Raw genomic sequence first — 20,346 nt, forward strand, 5'->3', positions numbered from 1 at the left:
GACGTTTCGGAGGAACGTATCGCCTCCATCTTCAGGGAGATTCTTATATTTTCTCTTCTACCCTGAAGATGGAGGCGATACGTTCCTCCGAAACGTCAGTTAACACCACATATACACGGTGCCAAATCCCAGAAGACTGCTTTCTTGAACCTTTGTTTTATTCTACAACAGAGAAATCCCTTCCACGCTCACAGAAAGGGCGTTCTATATTGAGACATATTTCGTTCTTCAATTAAATACGTCACGTGACTCTCGTAAGAGACAGGTTATTTCATTTCCCTTTTACTTTGCAAGAACTTCTTCAAATATCACACAACTGTTTTATTTTTAATATTGTCGGTGACAGCTAGAACAGAAGGACAGAGCTCTGGTACAAACCCGGCTGCGTAAACATCAGCGTAGTACAATGCAGACATGAAAACCCTTCTCAGAAGGTTCCAGAGCTAATATTTTTCTGCACCCACGTTCCTTGTCTCGAAGTTTCCAGGAGAAGCTTGTTTCAAACATATAAACATGCATTTTAATATTAAGAGAACTCGCCCTTGGCGCAGTGCTTCTCGGGATGTCTGCAATTGACTGTCTCCTTGTAACAGACTCCTTCTTGAGAAACTAATAATATCCCGTATAGATTTTAAATTCCCAATCTTTTGGAACCCGATTGTATTTTTCAGCGTCCACAAGAGCCTGCCGCCTTTTCCCGATCCTGAGCCAGATGAATCCAGTTCACACTGTTTCTTTAAGATAAATTTTAACATCGATTTTCCATCTATTCCTATATCTCTTTACTAATCTCTTTCCTTAAAGAACTTTATAGCAATGAAACTCGAAAATCTGAAATTTTTGACACAAAACCTTGCCATTGGACACGATCCTGCGAAATCGTTCGTTCCAGTCAACATCCTTGATCCATTCCACAACAATCATTTTATGTTATGCACTAAACTCCTCGTTATGCATCCAAATTGTCGTTTGTCGATACTTTTTACTGCCAGACTTATGTATGTAAATCCAATATGCAACTTCTGAATGAAATGACGTTACCGTGGCATCCTACGTCCGAGATAAATCTGACATCTCCACAATAAGCGTCGTCTTGACGTAAGGACGCCGCTAGGAAATTAAATCCTAAATGAGATAAAAGGATTAATGAACTGAGTTCGTTAAGTCGAGTCTTATTTACCAGTGCACAACACTTCTGTGATTTAAAATTCAGAAGGTGTGTTTAGAAATTGGATTAGAGAAAATAACATGACTTTGACGAGCGAAACAGAAGAACGGTAATGGGTTTTCATTCTACTTCGCGTATCGTGTAAGGAATGAAAGTCAGGCTGGGGCCACACGAGCGCACAAAATACGTCCGTTGTAGAAATAAACAAGAGAGGCGAATGCTACGCTTTTTTTTCTGGCTCCATTGCAGACAAAAAACTACGCACCGCATTCTGCAACTGTGTGGTGTTCTCAGCAACGTCCCTCATATAGTACGTTCTTTGCAAAGGACGTACTTCGTGCGCTCGTGTGGCCCCAGCCTTATGGTATTATCATGTCCTTGTGGTTCCCACTATTAACGTTTGAACCAACTGAAGAATTTTCATGAAAGTAGTTTGACTACCGTGTCAACAGATGTCGCCCACTTAAGTACATTTCAGTTTCCTACCTACAGCGATGTGAAGCTGTGGGTTAGGATAAAGAATATCACCACCGATCACCACTGAATTTATGGCTCAGTTTGACTCTTATAACGACCGGCAACACTACCAAACGAATGATATGGGTTGGTGTGTGGAGGAGAGGACCCATTAGTGACGGCTAGAGTCACTCCCAGTAGAGTGGGAGTGACCGGAAGTTGACCACTCCTCGCATGGAAGAGGAGGCCCAATTTCTAAACACGTTCATGTCTGTGATAGAAGAAAAATCTTGGCCCTGGATCCCGACGGTATCCGAAACCAGGAATTACTGTGCTGGCGAGGACCGCCCAAACTTTTGACAAATATTCGGTACACACCCTTCCGCTCAATGGGGTGTTTGGGACAAGAACATTCCCACACTGTGGCGAATGTGGTTGCAACCACTGTCATCTCCCTTCGCTCACATGGCCCGCGACATGGGTCAGCTGGAATGTCTAGCTGCAGTTGTACCGGCAACTCTTGCATCCTGTCTAGCCTAGACTAGGTTTTCCACTACGTTAAGGCCCAGCAAGAAGGTCTAGCTGCAAACCGAGTAAAGCTTTGTACTCGTTTCTTGCTTGCTGGGTTACTCTTCTACCTTGAAGACAGGTGCAATACTTTCCTACAAAAAAAAAACTTCATGGCCTGTAGTCCACAAGCGAACTATACCGACCGAGCGACCGTCGCTTGTCGGCGAAGTTAGTGCCAATTTTAGCGGATAGAGGTTGTCGCGTGGTCAGCGAAACGAATCCCCACGGCCGTTAATTTCGGTTTTCTAGACCGGAGCCGCTACTTTTCCATTCAAGTAGCTCCTCAATTATCCTCAGGAGGCTGAGTGGACCCCGTTCCAGACCCACTGCTTCTTAGAAAATCTGGTTGCGCCAGGAATCAAACCCGGGACCTCTGGATCTGTAGCCAGGAACTCTGACCACTAGACCATAGAAACGGTCCAAAACGTCGATAAACTTCTGTCAGACTGCCCGTCGTCACATGCCATAAGACAGTACTCCACAGTGGTCCACACACAGGTCTCAGGGTTTCTCACTGTCTGGTTGTAGTGACCTCTAGGATTTCATGGCGCGATGTAAGTAACAGCGACAAGTCCACCTTTGCTCCTAAAATGTTTGTTGTTTTGCAGAAAGCGAGAAGATGTTCAAGGCTGAGGTGGAAGCGGGGGGCAAACACGTAGCCTCCGAAGTGAACAGACGTCGAATAATTCACCGTGCCAAGATGAAATCTCTGCGAATCTCCGTGGTGATTGTGGTCGCTTTCATCGTGTGCTGGACGCCTTATTACATAATGATGATTATCTTCATGTTTCTCAACCCGGACGAGCACGTACGTATATTCATTCTGGTCTCTACAAACTTTCTTTTGCTCTTGTCAAGAAAAAGGAGCCAGGAAAGATCAGTCGGCAAAGCGACTACGTTATGGGCTGGACGACGAAGGAATCAGGGTTCGATTCCCTGCAGGGACAGGGGATCTTTCTATTCTAAACAGCGACCAGATTGTCTTTTGGATCCAATCAGCCCCTTATCCAATGGGTATCTGGCAGCTCTTACTCTTGGGGTAAAGCGACCGAGGTATGAAGCTGACCTCTTATCTTCATGTAGTAATGAGGTTAAGAATTCGTGAAGCTGTAGCACCATTCAGTATTAAAACTTATTGGCGCCGTACTTAATTAAGCACAGGGATAACTTTACTTTACCCAGATACCGTAATCATTGCATCTGGATGCATGTAAGCCAAGCAGTATTATTTAGGAGTGAATTCTTTATAAATAAATTAAATTTAATCAGGAACATTTTAAAAGTAGTACGCGGTAACCTAGTTGGTTGAGGCACTGTGCTAGAAACCGGAAGGTCGCGGGTTCGATTGCCGATGAGGTCATTGAATTTTTCAGTTGTCGTATTCCTTCCAGCCGCACTATGGCCCTGGTGTCAACTCAACCTCTAACAGAAATAAGTACCAGGAATCTTCCTCAGGATAAAGGGTGGCCGGAAGGTAAAGCTGACAACATCACCGCCATCTGTGAGCCGACTGTCTAGCAGACAGCATTATGTGAACTGGGCACAGCTTGTTAGAAATTTGTTTTGGTTTGCATGCATGCTCTTGGTGACTGACAGTAAACATATAAAATTAATTTTGTTGCCAAGGGTAAATTATAAATTTTATTCTGTAACCTATACACCACATTTACTCTCACAAATTGTAGTTTAATTTGCTTTTATATTTTTCAGCTTGGCGAAGATCTTCGAAATGGAATTTTTTTCTTTGGGATGTCCAACAGTTTGATAAACCCACTGATATATGGTGCATTTCATCTCTGGAAACCCAAGAGAAGCAAACAGAATGACAGTCTATCCCGTTATAGGTAAATATATAAATAATATGTATGTTGTATTCTGTTTTGTATATCTCAGTGACGGAAATTTTTAACTTTACTCATAGCATCATATAAAAATATTTTAATGGGCACTGGTATGTGTTATTTACTGGTTTAATATTAATGATTTGTTATATTACTTATATTGGCGGGATAGAAATGAGCATGGCGTTTAAGAGATGTAATTTTAAGAAAATATGTTAGGTAGGCTTATATTCAGAAAAGTTTTTGAGTGACACTTCTATCTGATTGTGCTGTTTAGTGGCATATTTCAACGTTACGAAAACAAAATTGAACTAGTCAAGGTGAAATGTTTATCCCTATCGCTATGTGTATGAAATTGCTAGTGATATTCTTTGCCTGTTTTCATTCTGAGGTTTCAATTCATGAGAGAACTGCATTGTTTACTCTCGGTTCCCTCATGATGCTTTACATCATGCATTTTTTTGCATGACAAAATAGAGAAATTTATGTGATGGGTGTGTCATTGAAAGATATGCAACATTCATTATGGAAAGTTTGGAGTCATATAAAAACAGCATGGCCATCACATGCATATTTTAAGGTTTACACTGATAACTGACGGGCATCACCAGTATTATCCAATGATGATGATGACAGTTTGGGGTTTGGCGGCCAGAAATTTACTTGCATACTCACATTGAATCTGTTTTAGACTTTTCCCTGGTCTCCATAAAGTACTCAAGATAGAGGAATAATTTTTTTAAAATATTTTTAATTTTTATTATTAATTTTCTTATTTTCTTCAGTTTTGCAGAAGAATTGGAGGAAGGGGGTAGATGCATGGTCTCCCCCACCACCAGCATCCATTCTGATGAAATACTGAAAACTGACATACAAAATATATGACATACAAGTATATTAGAAACATGTCTTCTAGTACTATAAGTACACATTAAAACCAATGATATCTGGTCTGTTGGAACTCAGAAATGCACCACCATATGAACAAATACAGACCATGATAAGAAGTGTACCAGCATTGCACAGAACTTGTATTTAGGAGGTTCCTGGTTTGAATATTGACCAAATTACCACCTGTTCTGACATAAAATTTTCAGTTTTTCTCTGTCTCTTCATGTGAATGCCAGGATAGAGGCTGGGGGAGCCCTAGAACCAGTCTCAATTATATAGTGAACAAAAAAGTATCTTCTTATGCCAGGAATCAAACCCTGATTCCTTTGTCCCCCAGCTTGTAGCGTAGTCATTATACTGACTCAGCTATCCTGGCTCCAAATGACTTAATAATGTCAAGGGCTTTTAATACTTCTGTGAGACATAACCATATACTCAGTTATTTCCTTATTTATTACAGATTAATAAAACAGCTTCAAACACAAATCCCCATAATTGCTCAACATATTTGTGTTTATTTCCTCCAGAAGTCAGACGCAAAGCTTCAACATCTCATCAATATTTAGTACATGGAAGACTGTAGTTTCTATATTTCAGTTCCAGAATAAGTCACTAATTTAAAACAAAGCGCTGACATTTATTAAAACCCTTGAACATTTGTTACAGAAACGGCTCTATGGCAGGGCGCAGTATAGCAACGAACATGAGTGTGATGGAGAACAGAGAAGGAAGTAAAAGAGAGGTAATGAACAGAGGCTCAACCCGGGAATCAGTGGCTCTACACCAGAGGGACTTAAATGAGGAGGAAACAACTGTTGTCCTTCTAGAGCATGTCCTGCCAGATGGGAACAGTCATGGACTGCAAAGGAACCGAAGCAGCAGACGCCTTGCTAACAAATTCCTCCAGCATTACAAAGGAGTCCTTGGAAGTGGAACAAATATGCAAACACACATATGAGACGATCCTGATGATTACAGACTACGACAGTGTGTCATTCCAGAGGACATACCCCAGTGTGTTTCTGCAGAAACTGGTTTGGTTAAACCAATGGTCTGCTTCTGTGAATATGATTTTGATCTCCAATTATAACAACAGTAAGTTGGTGTATTGATGATCATGAGACTACAGGAATAGGTATTTCTAATTTCTGAAGTTCTGTACTTGACATATTTGTTGTAGTATTTAACAGCATTCTTGTATAGAAACAGTCCGGACTTTTCTCAGGTTCGTTACTTGTAATTTATAAATCATACACAAAACTATGCCTGATGATTAAATCTGCACTTTTTAACATTATTTAATGTCATTTAGTCTTTGATTTGAGAAGCCTGCATAATGTGCTTATGTCATTCTCTACCTATTGATCCCTTCTGTTCCTGAAAGTTTCACTTTAATTTAAATCTACTTATATTCATTTTTGGTGAGTTTCTACAATGTCATATATGGTGAAGAGTTATATTTTCCATTGTTTGCATAACAGTTATAGGGTTTCTTCCCTTTCACTTTAAAATTGAGGAGGCTGGATTTAAGTTTTGAAATGTATATTAGTTCACATTGTCAGTAGAATTCCACAGTTAATTGTCACAACTACTTCAGTCTGGGCTTCATGGCAGCTATTTGAGAGGGAATATTCTTTCTTTGACTACAATCAGTTTGAAAATTAAGAACCGCAAAAAACAAAAATGCCAACGCTAATATGAAATTTCTTGACAAAGCATTAAATAATTGTTTCTTTCTTATTTATTTAATGATTCATTCTCATGGCAAAGCTGAGTTAGCATCAAATTGAAGACCGACTGTGAATGATGAACTGCAAAAAATGTGGAAGGAAATGTTCATAACTTGATTTGTATGGAAGAACATGGGACATAAAATAATAAAAACCCTCAGTCAGGATGGATAACCTAAGGGTTGGGGTTCAAGTCCAGGACCTGCCAAATTCAAATCTTGAGTACTAACTACTAAACTGCAACACTGGGTGTGGAATCAATGAAAACAAGAAATTACAAAAAGTAACTTCAGACTGACTTTGATGTTGTAGACTTAATGGAAATTGAATGGAAACAGTTCGTGAATGATACGTTCAAGAAGATAAATGTACAGAAGAAGTGCAAACCAATAATTTGAATGGGAAAATTAATAGGATTGGTTTGGTTCAAGTAAATCATGATCAAAGGTATGTTTTATCTTCCCCAGATCAGGAAGCAAAACATGGTAGAATGGAACTCAAAAACATTTTTGCTAGAGGAACAGTAATTACAGAGTCAGTACAATTGGTTATGGTACTGCTATTCAAAAATCTGAGGAACAATATATGGAAAATTCCTGATACCCAAAAACAGTCTGGACTGTGCCATGATTACAGAACATCGTAACTAATACAGTCTTTACTGTCACCCCTTTGTCATCATGATACAAGATGTAACAATTGTGCTGTATTTGCAACATGACTGAAATATTTATATAGATGTTATTGCTGTAAATTTCATGTAAGATTCAGAATGCAGTATCTCTTTAAACATTATCATATATATGGTTTTAACCATTTAAAGTTCATTGGATTCTCTATGTGTCAGCTGCTTTAATATTTAAAACTCCCAGTGTTGCTCACAGAACGTAATTATTAGTTCTGTGTGATTCTTGCAATAATCTATGATTATTCCCCTAAATTTATGAGTTGGTCTTTATTACGGAAAGTCAGTATGTTTACTGTGATGTAGGAACTGAATTTTTAAACATTATTTGTGAGATGTTTGTGCTTCAAAGAGTTAAACGATGAAAAGATGTTATGTGCATAAGTTGTTGCAATCAGTGTAGGTGACATTTAAAATATGCAATTTTTTTAATATTTGCTGTTACTGTAATCATGTCATTTCTTTATAGTCATTAATGCAAAATATTTTATATTTTTAACCACCCTACTGGATTCTGCAAGAAAAGTGAGGATAAACCTTCTTCTTCCTCTTTCTCCTCTCCTCCTCTTTCACCCTCCATCCTTTTCCTCTTCTTATTTCCTTCTTCCCCTCCACCTCCTCCTCTCCCCTGCTTCTTCTTCATCTTCTCCTCCTCCTCTTCCCACCGCTTCTTCTTCTTCTTCTCCTCCTCCTCCTCCTTGGTATTATTAATGTCAAGTTGCTTCTGTGCTTAATTAATTAAGCACACCATGAAGATATATGGGGAAGTGGGGGCATAGTTCCACTCCTGCTGGGAATCAAACGCCAGTCATCAGGCTCATTGCCTGTTTCTGCACCGACAGAGCTAACCAATATTATTATTATTATTATTATTATTATTATTGTGTTAGGCCTTTCATTTTGAAAAGAAATAGTATATAACTAGTAGTCTGAATGAGCATTTTGAGGAATACATTGAAAATATGACTCGGAACATTTGTATTAAAATTCATCATCATATCGTTTATTTATAAGAGAGTAATAATTAGAAACATTTGATATTTAATTATTAAATGCTTCAAGTGATGTAAACATGATTCATACATAATGTGTGCATTCTTTGTACTGTGTGTTTGTAAGCAGCACTGTAAGTGGAATATCTGTGTTCAAACTTAAGTAACAGTAAAATTGGTTATATATGTAAAATATTAACATGTACAATTGTAATTTTTACATTTTTTCTGTTTTTTAAGTACAACAAATTTAGTTTCACTTATATAATGTACATATCTCAAAATATAATTTTCCCTTTATGCATCATCCATATGTATATATATTTGAAACCCTGATTTTATATAAAACTGGTGTTTGTTGAGAATGGCAATGTACACATACTAAAATCCTGCTTAAGTTGTTTTACACAGTTGCCATTTCCCAGACGTAATCTGCTGAACAATACTATCCTAACATCATCCATAAATCCTGCAAAGGAAATTTTTTTATTATTGATATGTAAAATTGTGGAGGGGGTATTACAATTACAGCAAAATCCCTGCTAGTAATACAATTGATGAAGACCATAAATTGAGGAACATTACGCATAACCTACACTGCAGCTGAATGGTATGTAATACACTAACCCCCCATTTAAGATTTCTATGCAGAGCAGCAGATGGACTTTCAAACTGAAAGAAATCTTAAGTGGATGAAATTTAGCACTCGTTCCTAAAGCCTGCTTTTCATTTCAGTTCCAAGGAAAGTATTAATGTAGCAAGACAGTTCAAAAGACACGAGCAAATTGTTTCAGCCAATCTAAAGAGAACAGAAGAACTCTCTAAATGAGATCACTTTGATGGTTCTGAACCCTCCTGAAAACAATGAGATGGCACCATACTTCAGAATTCTACATTTCAAGCCCATATAGACAGTACTGAATAATCGCACATTATGGAAGGGATGTGTTCCTGAAAATAAATTTGGGAAATTCTGCAATGCAAACCAGGTCTTTCCATTGATTCACATATTATAAATGTTGCAACTGGGCCTACCGATCATGCTAGATCTAGTTGTTGAACACTGGGGCTCCTCAAGGTCATTTAATGGGCAACGACTGTGTTCACCTAGTTTTAGAAATTCAATAAATGGCATTTATTAAACTCCAGTGAGCTCTGATTTATTTATAGTTAAAACTGTCATCACCAATGGATTGACCCTGTGGGAAGATCAAATCTTTAAGTTTGAAAGTTCTCTGCAGGAATTTGAAAAATAAATTTAGATGGTATACAAAGGAAAATATAGTTCAGGCCTTTAGTGATTGCCTGCCAACTGGCAGTGCTGCTTGAATCAAAAAGGAAGCTCAAAAAGTTTGTTTACTCCAAATAAGGATACCCTGATGCAATAGCTTGGGGGCAGAAACTCTGGACTTCTTTTGGTTGTTAGCCTGTTACTCCCCTGCCCTCACAACACACACAAAACATTGGTTTATAGTTTGTGTACATCCTCTTGTGTCAAAATGTACACATTTAAGAAAATTATCTTCACTTTTTGCACCCGTGGTAGTCAATTTCATAAGGTGAGCAGTTCCAGTGTGTTCCTATGTAAATCTATGCAGCACATTTTTAATAAATACACATTATTCACCCATCAGATGTAATAGTGGCTAACTTTCTGTGTTCTTTAGGTATATTACTTGCTCCAGAATTTTAACGAGTTCTTGAAACAAAATTCCAATATTGGTAAATCAACATCATCTCAAAGTCGTGATATCTTCTACAAGCTATAATTTTTTAATATGAACTCTATTATTTGTCAAGAGTTGAAACTGGTATGAGGTAAATACTTATTGTTCACAAACAAACACATCTGAATGTAAAAAGAAATTCTTAGGTGATGCCTAAAAGTCAGAATACTGGAATCAAGGATGTGTTGCAGAGGCACCCATCGCTAGGTAACATCAAGCAATAAACCCGACATCCATGTGTGTGCATTACAGTTGAGGAACTGCTGGGGGGCGGCGTTTTCTCATCAGTCCACAACAAAGTGACACATAGAGAGCGTGCAAGCTGACAATGAAGTCCCATCCTGTGTGGAGACAGAGTTGAATACCTCCATCATAGCCATGCGAGTGGTAGGAGGCGACAAAAAGGGAACCCAGTGCCTGGGGGTATAAATATGGGGACCTAGCCCTCCAGGTTGGGGGAGTCTTGAATCTGAGACAGTATAATATATTCATGAGTCCTGTGGGACTCTAACCTGAGAATGACTGCACTGGTGAGGACCAGCAGCAAACAACAGACCCCGTCCCCTCGTCAGAGAGGGAGTTACATAAGGACTATAACTGCAAGTGTTCAGTTGAAAAATAAAATTACTTTGTCATGAGCCTCGAGGGGATTGTAACTAAGACGAACTGACTGGTGGTAAACTGCTACCTGTAAAGTAACTCTCACTGACTGTTAGAGAAGTCCTCATTACTGGAGCTTATAGCCTAGCAAATTGTCCATGAGAGCAAAGAAAATGACATTGGACTGCATTAGGGAGTTCCTGTTATAGAACCTTAAAAGAGTGATATAGCAGATTATGACTGATAGAAAATACTTTTAACTGTGTAATTATCTATAAAGAAGATAATTCAGTGTCAACTAACTCCAGCTATTAGTCTGAATCCCATAATGTATTCACTATCATGAGACAGTAGGATCATGAAACATTAATTTACTATTTTATTAGGACAGAACTAATATCATTCTAAAGTTATTTCAATCAGTAATTATATCCACATAAATGAATTAGAAGTAATAGGTCAGAATACAGATCTGAGATTTTTTATTTTAAAATATGAAAAACACCATTTGATATTTTGATGAGAGTGTCTTTATGTAGTGTCTGTATGTACTGATAATGACCAATCACATTTTAATAGTAGTTTCTGCATGTCCTTCTGAAGATGGTCGCTCCAACCAAAACATGTCAAGGATGAAAGATTAAAAATATAGAGAAAACATTTACAAATCACAGTGGATGGCATGAATAACCTTTTACACTATTGCTGGTCTGATGGACCAGGATGAACCAAGTCGAAAGCTACCATCAACTTTACAGAGGGACGATTAACTGATATAAGAATATAATTAATGCTTGTCATGCAGCAATAACATGCAATCATGGGGTCAAAAGTACACTGAAATGTAGTCGTATCCTTTCATTTTACATCCATGATGCATGACATATATTATCAGTCTGTCTCCATGGATCAGGTACAGCCAGAATAGCTCAGTCAGTATGGCAATAGGCTGAATGGCTGAAATTTGATTCCCAGAAGTGGTCTCTTCTTTACAACTTCCAGACCATCTCTGGGGCCCACCCAGCCTCCGATCTAATGCATACCAGGGACTATTTCCCCAGACGTAAATTTGGCTGGTCATGAAGCTAACCGCTCACTTCCACCTAGCATCAAGCTCAAGGATGGTAGAGCTACACCTCCTCTCCCCATACGTCCCCAAGGAGTAGTGCATAATTAATTATGCGCATGGACAACATTACCTTTTTGCTTTCTCCATGGATCAGAGTTTTTCAGGAAAACTCACTCAGCCAGTCAATAAATAGGTATACCATGTTCACAAGAGGTCACTGGTGTAAGATATCCCACTGAACCACATTAATCTAAATCACACCCTTCGACTCTCTTTACGGCTCATTTTATTATCAATCATCATTATCATCATCAGCAGCATCACCATCCTCTCATCTGTATCTATGTCTCCTAAGTGCACTCTTTCCCTCGGGGTTCCTTAATTACAATTTTGCACGTATTTTTCATAGGTCCCCATGTATTGTAGTATTAATTTGTAATCTTGCCCTTGTCAATCAAGCGAATATCCTTACAGACTGTTGTCTATTTAATATCAGTAACAGAATAAATTAAATGAAGAGAGAAATTTTATCACTCCAACAGCAGTAGTAATCCCTATTGCGCCCGGCTGCGAAACATGAAAATTGGCTATCCTGTGTGAAAGCAACATGGCTCTCGTTTGGAAGTGCTGGTATAGTTTTACGAAGAAATATTACTTTCATAATTCGAGTTTTCTGTAACATGAGTATTACATGGATTAAAATATACGCAAATGGAACGTGTTTTATTTTTACTTTTTGTATTTTAGTTTGAGTAGTCCTATTATGATACACTATTTATTGGCTGTCTGATAAAGGAATTAAGGTTAACATGAACGTATTTCAAAGTTGCAATGACACAAGCGATGCCATTGAATTATTTCCACCTCAGTCTTTGTATTTGAAGGCAATCGCACGGCTGAACATTTCTGTTCAACTTCCACAAATGAAGCTTCCGGGGAAAACAATTTCAAATTGGGAAGTGATGGAAAAGCTCAAAAGTATGACAAGACCAGAAGAGTTCATAGCATTGAAAGTTTCCAAAAGTACTTTAGAATTCATCAGATTTGAAGCAGAAATTGACAACAAATCAAAACTCACCAGCGTCATAGCTCGCCTAGATACACGAACAATAAAACTGTCAGGTTTCTCAGAACCATTGAAAATACGTGCAGCTGAAGCAAAGATACCTTTCCCCACAAGGCACACGTGGGATTCATATTTTCGTGATGCCAGAAACATGAACGAAATGAAACCAGGAGAAAGGCCAGATACAATACATATATCCAATTTGCCCTGTAAATGGTTTGCTACTAAGCAAGATAAAAATAAAGGTAATGACGTACCGAGTGAATATCTTTTTAGAAAAGTGTTTGAAGTATTTGGAGAAGTTAGATGTGTGGATATTCCAATAGCAGACCCATATCGAAACAGAATGAAATCTCACATATCTGGGATGAAAACATTTTCCTTTGGACAAGATCTTGCTTTTGAAGGTTATGTTCAGTTTAAAGAATACATATGCTTTGTAAAAGCAATGGATGCACTTCGTGGAATGAAGTTGTTGCATAAAGAAGGTGACAAGGCATATACTGCAAATATTAAGGTAATCGTATTTATTAATCATCTTTTCTTACATGTGAATAGTTTTAAATCATATTGTGCTTGAGGTGGAAGTAAAATTATCTTTATTTTTAAAGGTTGATTTTGATAAGACAAAACATTTGAGTGATCCTGCTATTCGACGACGTAGAGCTGAAAGAGAGAAGTTAGTGGCCCAAGAAAGGGAAAAGGAGGAAAGAGAAAGGAAAGAGCAGGAGCTTCAGGAACAGAAGAAGGAAGAGGAGAGGTAAGTTGATAATTTTGACTTGTTTTACATTTGTTGTTAGTGTTCAACTTTTAAAATACATGTGGGTTGCGATCCATTGCCAGAAGACCAGTGGACACATAATCATAGTGCATGTGTAATGGTGAACTGGAAAGTGTGTAAATCATTGATAGTGATGTATTGATTGTAATTAAGGGAGAGATTGTGACCAAAGTGCCAATAAATCTAGCCATCCAATCTAAAACCTGTTATATTTGTCACACGTACCCCCGTACACGTGATGGTAGAAGGGTCTCAGTCCCCAGGGTTGCAGTGGCCAGACATGCTACCCACTTCCATCTATTGTTGAGTTTAAGAGTGGGTGTAGCTTTATCCCCACTGTCCAATATCTGTTCATAGCATTTATGCTTTCACATATAAGACTACAATTTTTTCTAACCCATATTACATCGCTAAAGAAATAATGAAATTTGGATGTAGTGGCTTTGGAATCACTCTGTACTGGCAATGTATCAGCATCCATATAGCATTCTGGTTTAACATCCTCTTTAAAAACACATAATATTTTCTTCCTTCAGTTCCCAAATCTTGCAGATTATTACTAAAGACTATGTTAACACCAAAAGTAAGTGCATTTCTTGCTAAGCGAGGCATATACATCTGCACAACATTTTTATGCAAGATGACAGATACTTCAAAGAGTCTTCAACTTTAGCCTCGATTAAGGATGATTCATTCAGTATTCAAGAGACTGAAAATGTTGTAACTGAATTTGTAAGACTGGTGAGATAACGTGTTGTATATTGTACACTACTTTAATGTGAGATACTTTTAGTTAAAAGGCCATTAGATGCTTACTGGATACATTAGTGAAGCTCAGAATTTGTATGAAGTGCACCTGATTGTCTATTGTCTATTGAGGTGTCTACTGCATTTTCCAACGCTCGTGGATAAAAATAAATAAAAATTTTGTTTCATGTTAAGTCATATTCTAAGCCAACATTGAAGTTGAAAAACATAAACATTCATAAATGCTTTTTTTTTAAGATTGTTCTGCAACCATTATAATATTTCATTCCTTTTCAGGCTGAAAAAGTTGGAAGAAAAACGCCAAAGAGCACAAAGACAAAAGCAAAGAGAAGAGAAACGTAAACACAGGCAACTGATGAAGTTAAAGGAAAAAGAAACACAGGAAATGAATATGAAAATCGCAGTTGAGGAAAGAAAACTCCTTATAGCACAAAGAAAATTGGAAAGCATTCGGCTTCTTGATGAACTTTTTGAAAGAGTAAAGGTTTGTTGATTGTCAAAATTTTATATTCATGTGAATTCTTGCACTTCTTTGCTCTTTGGTTAATTTTATATAGTCAATATAAGGTTATTAGACCTGAGCAGGTTTGCTCAATTACTCAAGTCTCATCCAAAGTGTGAGTTATCGTGATTTAGGTTTTCATGGTTTTCCTCTGCCATTTCTCATCAAAGACAACTGATTACCTCTAATGCTGTTTATTGTGAGAATCATACAGAACTTATATACAGTATGTTTTATGGGTAAAATGCAAAGTTTTTGGATTTTCAAGGTAGGTGGTGCTATTAGTTACCACTCTGCATTCAGGGGTTAATGCTATAGCTTCACATATGATAGAGGCAGGCCTATTATTGGTCAGACTGTGGAGAACAGCAAAGAAAGAACTTCAGTGTGTAATCTGATCTCATTACTTAATATGAATGTACCTTATATTTCAAAAGAGCATACATTTTGTTAATCCCTAACTGAAACTACATATGTAGTATATATATATTGATTGATTGATTGATTTATTTCGTCACTGTAGATCATTGTACATGATATAGGACAAGTTTATATCTTTCAGTTTGAGATATGTAATATGTATGTGCCTCTTGAAAAATTTTGTAACAAGCTAATTTTTTACGGTGAGGATGAGAATGGTAAGGCATGTAACATGAATGGAGGAGAGGAGAAATGCATATAAGATGTTGGTGAGAAACTGGGAAGACCAAGACATAGGTGGGTGGACAATATTAAAATGGATCTTAGAGAGAAAGAGAGAGGATGGGGCAGTATGGGTTGGATTGATCTGGCTCAGGATAGGGACCAGTGGAGGGCTCTTGTGAACACAGTAATGAATCTTCGGGTTCCATAAAATACTGGGAAGTTCTTGAGTAGCTGCAGAATTGGCACCATGAGTGATATGTAACACCAACAGAGTTTGCTGGTTCATACAGAATTTTGAGAATCAGTATAAATTAATGAAATAAATTTAGAGGAACTATTTAATCATGGAAATGTGTGTGAAAGCTCTGACTGTAAAGTAGAACATAGTTTGTTCTGTATCTGTGCTATCCTCATACTCTTAATGAGAAGAACCTTGCTTTTGGCCAAATTGTCAAAATTTATATCACAGGCATAGGGCACTGACCTCTTCCTAACGTTTTTTTCTTTATCTAAATAATATTTACTTTGCATTTTTTTTTGCGATTTCAGTATTAAGTAGAAAAACTTGAGTCTCCAGATATGTGTAGCCATTATATTGCATGCTATTTGCCTCTTGATTACAGGTTAATAAACAAAAAGAAATGGTTAAGAAAAAGGGAGAGACATTTGGAAGGAAATCAGTTAAAGACAAACAGAAGAAAGGAGTGAAGCTGAAGAAAAAAAAGGTAAATATGTTGCTGCATTTTTATTGTATGTATATTCAAGTTGTTTGATAGATTTTATTTACTACTTCCTTGGCCACTACATAGAATTTCACACAGCTCCCCAAATAAGTAATGTCTCTAATTTCAAATAGTTCCTCGAGGATCTTGGGTGAGCAAGTTGGCTAACCACTAAGCACCTTGCTTGCTTGCTTGATGCTTCCATGCATGTTTTGCTATTCAGCTCTGAAGGTGGAGGCAATAGATTTCTCTGAAACATAGCCAAACTTCTAACAGGCTATACAGTAGAACATTCCAGAAGGTAGCGCTCTTTCTAGTCATTGCTGTCAGAACCCTAAACCAGTTGTTTGATTATAATTAAGTTTGTTGTGGTTTTATGGTGTATATTCTAACTTCCAGGAAAAAGAGAAAAGTAAGAAAGATAAATTGCAGGACAGGGAGCGAGAACTGCGTACAAAGTTAGTGAGGAAGTACAAGAGTGCACAGGAGCAACAGTTAGAGGAGCAGAGGGAGAAATTGCTTCAGACTATTGAGGGTAAGAACAAGTTGCGTAGTGTATTGGCATCAACCAGCAAGAAGCCAGACCAGTCGTCAGAATCTAGCACTGCCTCCAGTGCTGAAGAGAAGGATAAGTCTTCCAGTTCAGATAGCTCTGAGCTGATGTCAGCCAAAGAACGGAGAGAAACCAGCTGGAAGGGTGAGTCTCGTACATCTGGAATTTAGCTTTTGTTTTATAAAGAATGTCTTTCTTTTAAAGAAACATAGGGACTTAATATTAATGGGTGATCTACAAAATTTCATGACTGTCACATTTTCAACCATAGAAGTGTGAGTAGAAACAAAACCCAGTGCCTAAACTTTAAAGGTTTTTATTTATTTATTTTTTTATTTCTAAAAATGAAACTAGAAGCCTAACCCTGTGGACTTGTGGTCAGAGCCAAATTGTAAGGTTAGGCTTTGGCTCTTGTTTTTACAAATGAACTTCTAAGGTGGCAGTGTTAATGTGGCAGACAACATGGAGGTGAATTTTGCAGTCACTTGCTAATACGTAAGTACTGAAATATATTTCATGAAACCTATATTTATTGAGCTGTAGTACTGAGGATATATGAATTCGTTGCCACTTCTTGCATCTTTGTTTCTGTGATTGGGAACATTTGCTCAGGCTTCAACCATGAGTCTTAGATCATACAGTGACTCAGGTCAGTCACAGGTAAATTTGAATAATGAAATTATAATCTACATATAACATTTTCTCACACTATTCATAATTAATTATGAACTTATTGTAAACAGTAATTTCTGTAGACATAATTCCTAAAATTAATTATATTCTTGGATTTTTCTTGCAGAGAAACAAGATTTTGATGGAAAAAACTATCTTGTAGTATCACAGTATAAGGACAGACACTGGTACCAGAATAAACATTACTGTGAAGATTCACAGAGGTACATATATCCATATGATGACAGAGGGGGTCCTCCTGCATGTCAAGATTTCTTTAAGAGCTATCAAAGGTTTCCAAATCATAATCTCAGATTTCATCATAGAGGTGGATTTTATCCTCGTAGGCGAGGTTTCTATTTTCCTCGGTGGCAGAAGTACTCTCGAGGTGGACATGGGTCATACCAAAACTTCCAGAAGCAAGGCTTTGCTTCTGATCCTTCGTGTTATTATGATAATATGACAAATGACTACTATCGATACTTTCAGAAGTTAGCCAAAGGAGATAAAGGAGAAGGATCATCAGACACACAGTCTCAGGATTCTCAGTCCATCAGTCATTCACATTCTTCTAAACATTCACGGTCATCTCATTCAAAAAGCAGGTCATTGTCTAGGACAAGATCACGCTCAAAGTCTGGATCCCAATCCAGATCTTCGTCTAGCACTTTGCCAAGTAAACGTTTCAGATCACAGTCAAGATCTTGGTCACAGAGAAAGTCACGATCGAGAACTCGTTCACATTCTAGGACTCATTCAAAGACTTGGACCAGGTCACCATCAAAGTCTGTGACACATTCAAAGTGGAATGATGGTGTGGAAGAGAAAAGTGCAATGGTTGAGTCAGTAACTCAGTCAAAAGACAAAAGAACACTGAGACATGCTCATAGCAAGAAGAAGCAACATAAACAAGATGATACGTGCAGTGACAGTGACAAAATTAGAATGAAACATAAAAGGTAGTAGGTACAGTTTGCAAATATAAATTAATTCTTGTATCCAAAGCCTTAATGTGCTCCAAGAATGTGGCGCCATGTGTTTATTTTCCCTCTGGTAAGTAAAGTGTGACAGTTTTATAAGAAATTTGTTAGTCCAATTTGTACGTGTATGCTGTTTATAACTAAGCATAATTGTTTTGGAAATGGAAATTTTGTTAATTTTTTTATGATCTTTTCAATGAAGTTCTGTGAGACTTTTCAGATTCCTCCATAGACATTTAAAGCACATCTTGTGTTATGTAGAAAGATACTGTACCAGGCTTCGTATATAAGAACAAGTTGATGCTTTGAAATTTAGAGACTGCACTTACTGGCATTTTGACTCCAGGTTTGAAGATGTTGCTGTTTCATATCCATGTTTTAAAGTTAAAAGACAACCCTGAATGAACTTACAGTCTAAGGGCATAGTTTGCGGCTCATTTAATTCAAAGAATGAAAATTTGATCAGAATACTTCTTCACGTAATTTGGCTGATACATTTGTATGGACATATAGCTTAGATAATTGGATTTCTCACTCCAGAAGTCTTGGTTCAGTCCCAGTTCAGTCCATCTGAGATTGTTGTGGACATAATGTCACTGGATTTGGTTTTCTTCTAAGTACTTCAGTTTTCCCCTTCAGCCAGTGCTTCATTTTGTCATCTGTTGCTTGGTGCTGGTACAGTTGACTCATTTTCAGCTTAAGCATCAAGTGACTCTGACTCATCCTGCTGCAATGATGATGATGATCATCATCATCATAATGATGAAGAAGAAAAGGGTAAATTGATAGACCAGTGGAATAAGTTGATTCCACTTACTTTGTTGTTCAGATCAAAACATACAAAGCAATGAGTATGGCGTGATGGCAGAATATCAATTTGTTGAAGACAAATGGCTGTACAAGATGCAAGGAGTCATTTGGCTTATGTTGAAATGCTGTTAGGCCTACAAACAACAGTTAAGAAAAAACAAGAAGATTCTTCAAATACCATTGTGAAAAATATATGTTGTGATTATAAGTCTATTGTGTCTTACAGGTTACTATAACAGACATTTTCTTTGCACCATTAGATCACATGTATGAATTTATCATCCCCATATTAAAGAAGAGTGCCATATTATGGCTCAGAGTATTTCAGGAAAATGATTTCTGCCTGTATTGCCCCTCTCAAGGATTTTTTGGTAGGTCAAGTCATGAATCCTGCATTTTTAAAATATTTCCAGCTGACATTAACCACATAGCAATTTCATGTCTCTTCTTATATCTAGAATAGACATACATGCATTTTGTATGCTGGGTTGAGGCACATCATCTAAATGTCAGAAATGTTGATAGAGGGAAACTTACTTGTTTTTCACCCTAAGGGAAGAACTTAAATTTAGGATATTGAGAATAGGAATCTGAGGAGAATCTTTAGATGAAGTACCAGCAGAATGTGGAAAATTGAATAATGAAGGGCTTCAGCATTTAGCAAATATTAGAGCAGTAAGATCAAGGAGAGTGAGGGGGGGGTTATAGCTGATATGAGAGAGATAACAAATGCATGGAAAATACTAGTCCTATGGTGAGGGAAGAGAGAAAGAGTTGATGGAAGGTAATCTTCAAGAAATAGTAATACTGTAATTCTCAAATAAGTATTAGGAGATAGGAGATACTGTGATAGTATTGAGACATACATGTATGCGAGAATTGAAAGGAAGTAAAAATATCCAAATGTTACAGATTTGTAAATAAAAAAATGGTCTAACAATACGTTCTCGCTCTCTGTGGAATTTGTGATGACCGCGGTGGTAGAAATTACAATATTATATTTTCTTGTCCTGCACCCTGGTGGGTTTTGATGGAACTTCCATGAGTTTAATTGTTACTGGACGTCATGTACCATCATTACAAACTATTGGTTTATTTGACGAGTTTCTTTGTTAAGG

General features: G+C 37.4%; 2 protein-coding genes and 1 long non-coding RNA gene across 4 annotated transcripts in view; 2 read left to right on the top strand and 1 right to left on the bottom strand.

Moving 5' to 3' along the window:
• Window positions 1-7,947, top strand: part of LOC111873050 (gonadotropin-releasing hormone receptor) — a 166,979-nt gene extending 159,032 nt beyond the window's left edge. For both annotated transcript variants that reach the window (XM_023867419.2, XM_023867420.2), the window contains exons 4-6: window positions 2,803-3,002; window positions 3,905-4,038; window positions 5,593-7,947. In XM_023867419.2, coding sequence (XP_023723187.1) covers window positions 2,803-3,002; window positions 3,905-4,038; window positions 5,593-5,884 — 626 coding nt within the window. In that variant the 3' untranslated portion in view covers window positions 5,885-7,947. The remainder of the gene's footprint in view (window positions 1-2,802; window positions 3,003-3,904; window positions 4,039-5,592) is intronic.
• Window positions 7,948-8,321: 374 nt separating this feature from the next.
• LOC111873052 lies at window positions 8,322-12,278 on the bottom strand. The gene is made up of 2 exons (XR_002844342.2): window positions 11,860-12,278; window positions 8,322-8,802 (listed from the first exon to the last, which is right to left on the bottom strand). It is a non-coding gene; the product is annotated as an uncharacterized LOC111873052 (long non-coding RNA).
• Window positions 12,279-12,335: 57 nt separating this feature from the next.
• LOC111873060 (A-kinase anchor protein 17A) lies at window positions 12,336-19,561 on the top strand. The gene is made up of 6 exons (XM_023867444.2): window positions 12,336-13,312; window positions 13,407-13,555; window positions 14,621-14,828; window positions 16,115-16,216; window positions 16,613-16,910; window positions 17,566-19,561. Exons 1-6 carry the CDS (start codon window positions 12,539-12,541, stop codon window positions 18,399-18,401), a joined length of 2,367 nt encoding a protein of 788 aa, XP_023723212.1. The 5' UTR covers window positions 12,336-12,538; the 3' UTR covers window positions 18,402-19,561.
• The last annotated feature ends 785 nt before the right edge of the window (window positions 19,562-20,346 follow it).

Source organism: Cryptotermes secundus, unplaced genomic scaffold (assembly GCF_002891405.2).
Source record: "Cryptotermes secundus unplaced genomic scaffold, Csec_1.0 scaffold4, whole genome shotgun sequence".
Classification (NCBI taxonomy): domain Eukaryota; kingdom Metazoa; phylum Arthropoda; class Insecta; order Blattodea; family Kalotermitidae; genus Cryptotermes; species Cryptotermes secundus.

Excerpts from the sequence above, each read along its gene's own strand:
- LOC111873060 (XM_023867444.2), top strand. The coding sequence starts at position 12,539 with ATGAACGTATTTCAAAGTTGCAATGACACAAGCGATGCCATTGAATTA. Across the intron at positions 13,313-13,406 it reads CATATACTGCAAATATTAAG|GTTGATTTTGATAAGACAAA; the intron begins GTAATCGTATTT and ends TTATTTTTAAAG. Across the intron at positions 16,217-16,612 it reads TGAAGCTGAAGAAAAAAAAG|GAAAAAGAGAAAAGTAAGAA; the intron begins GTAAATATGTTG and ends TCTAACTTCCAG.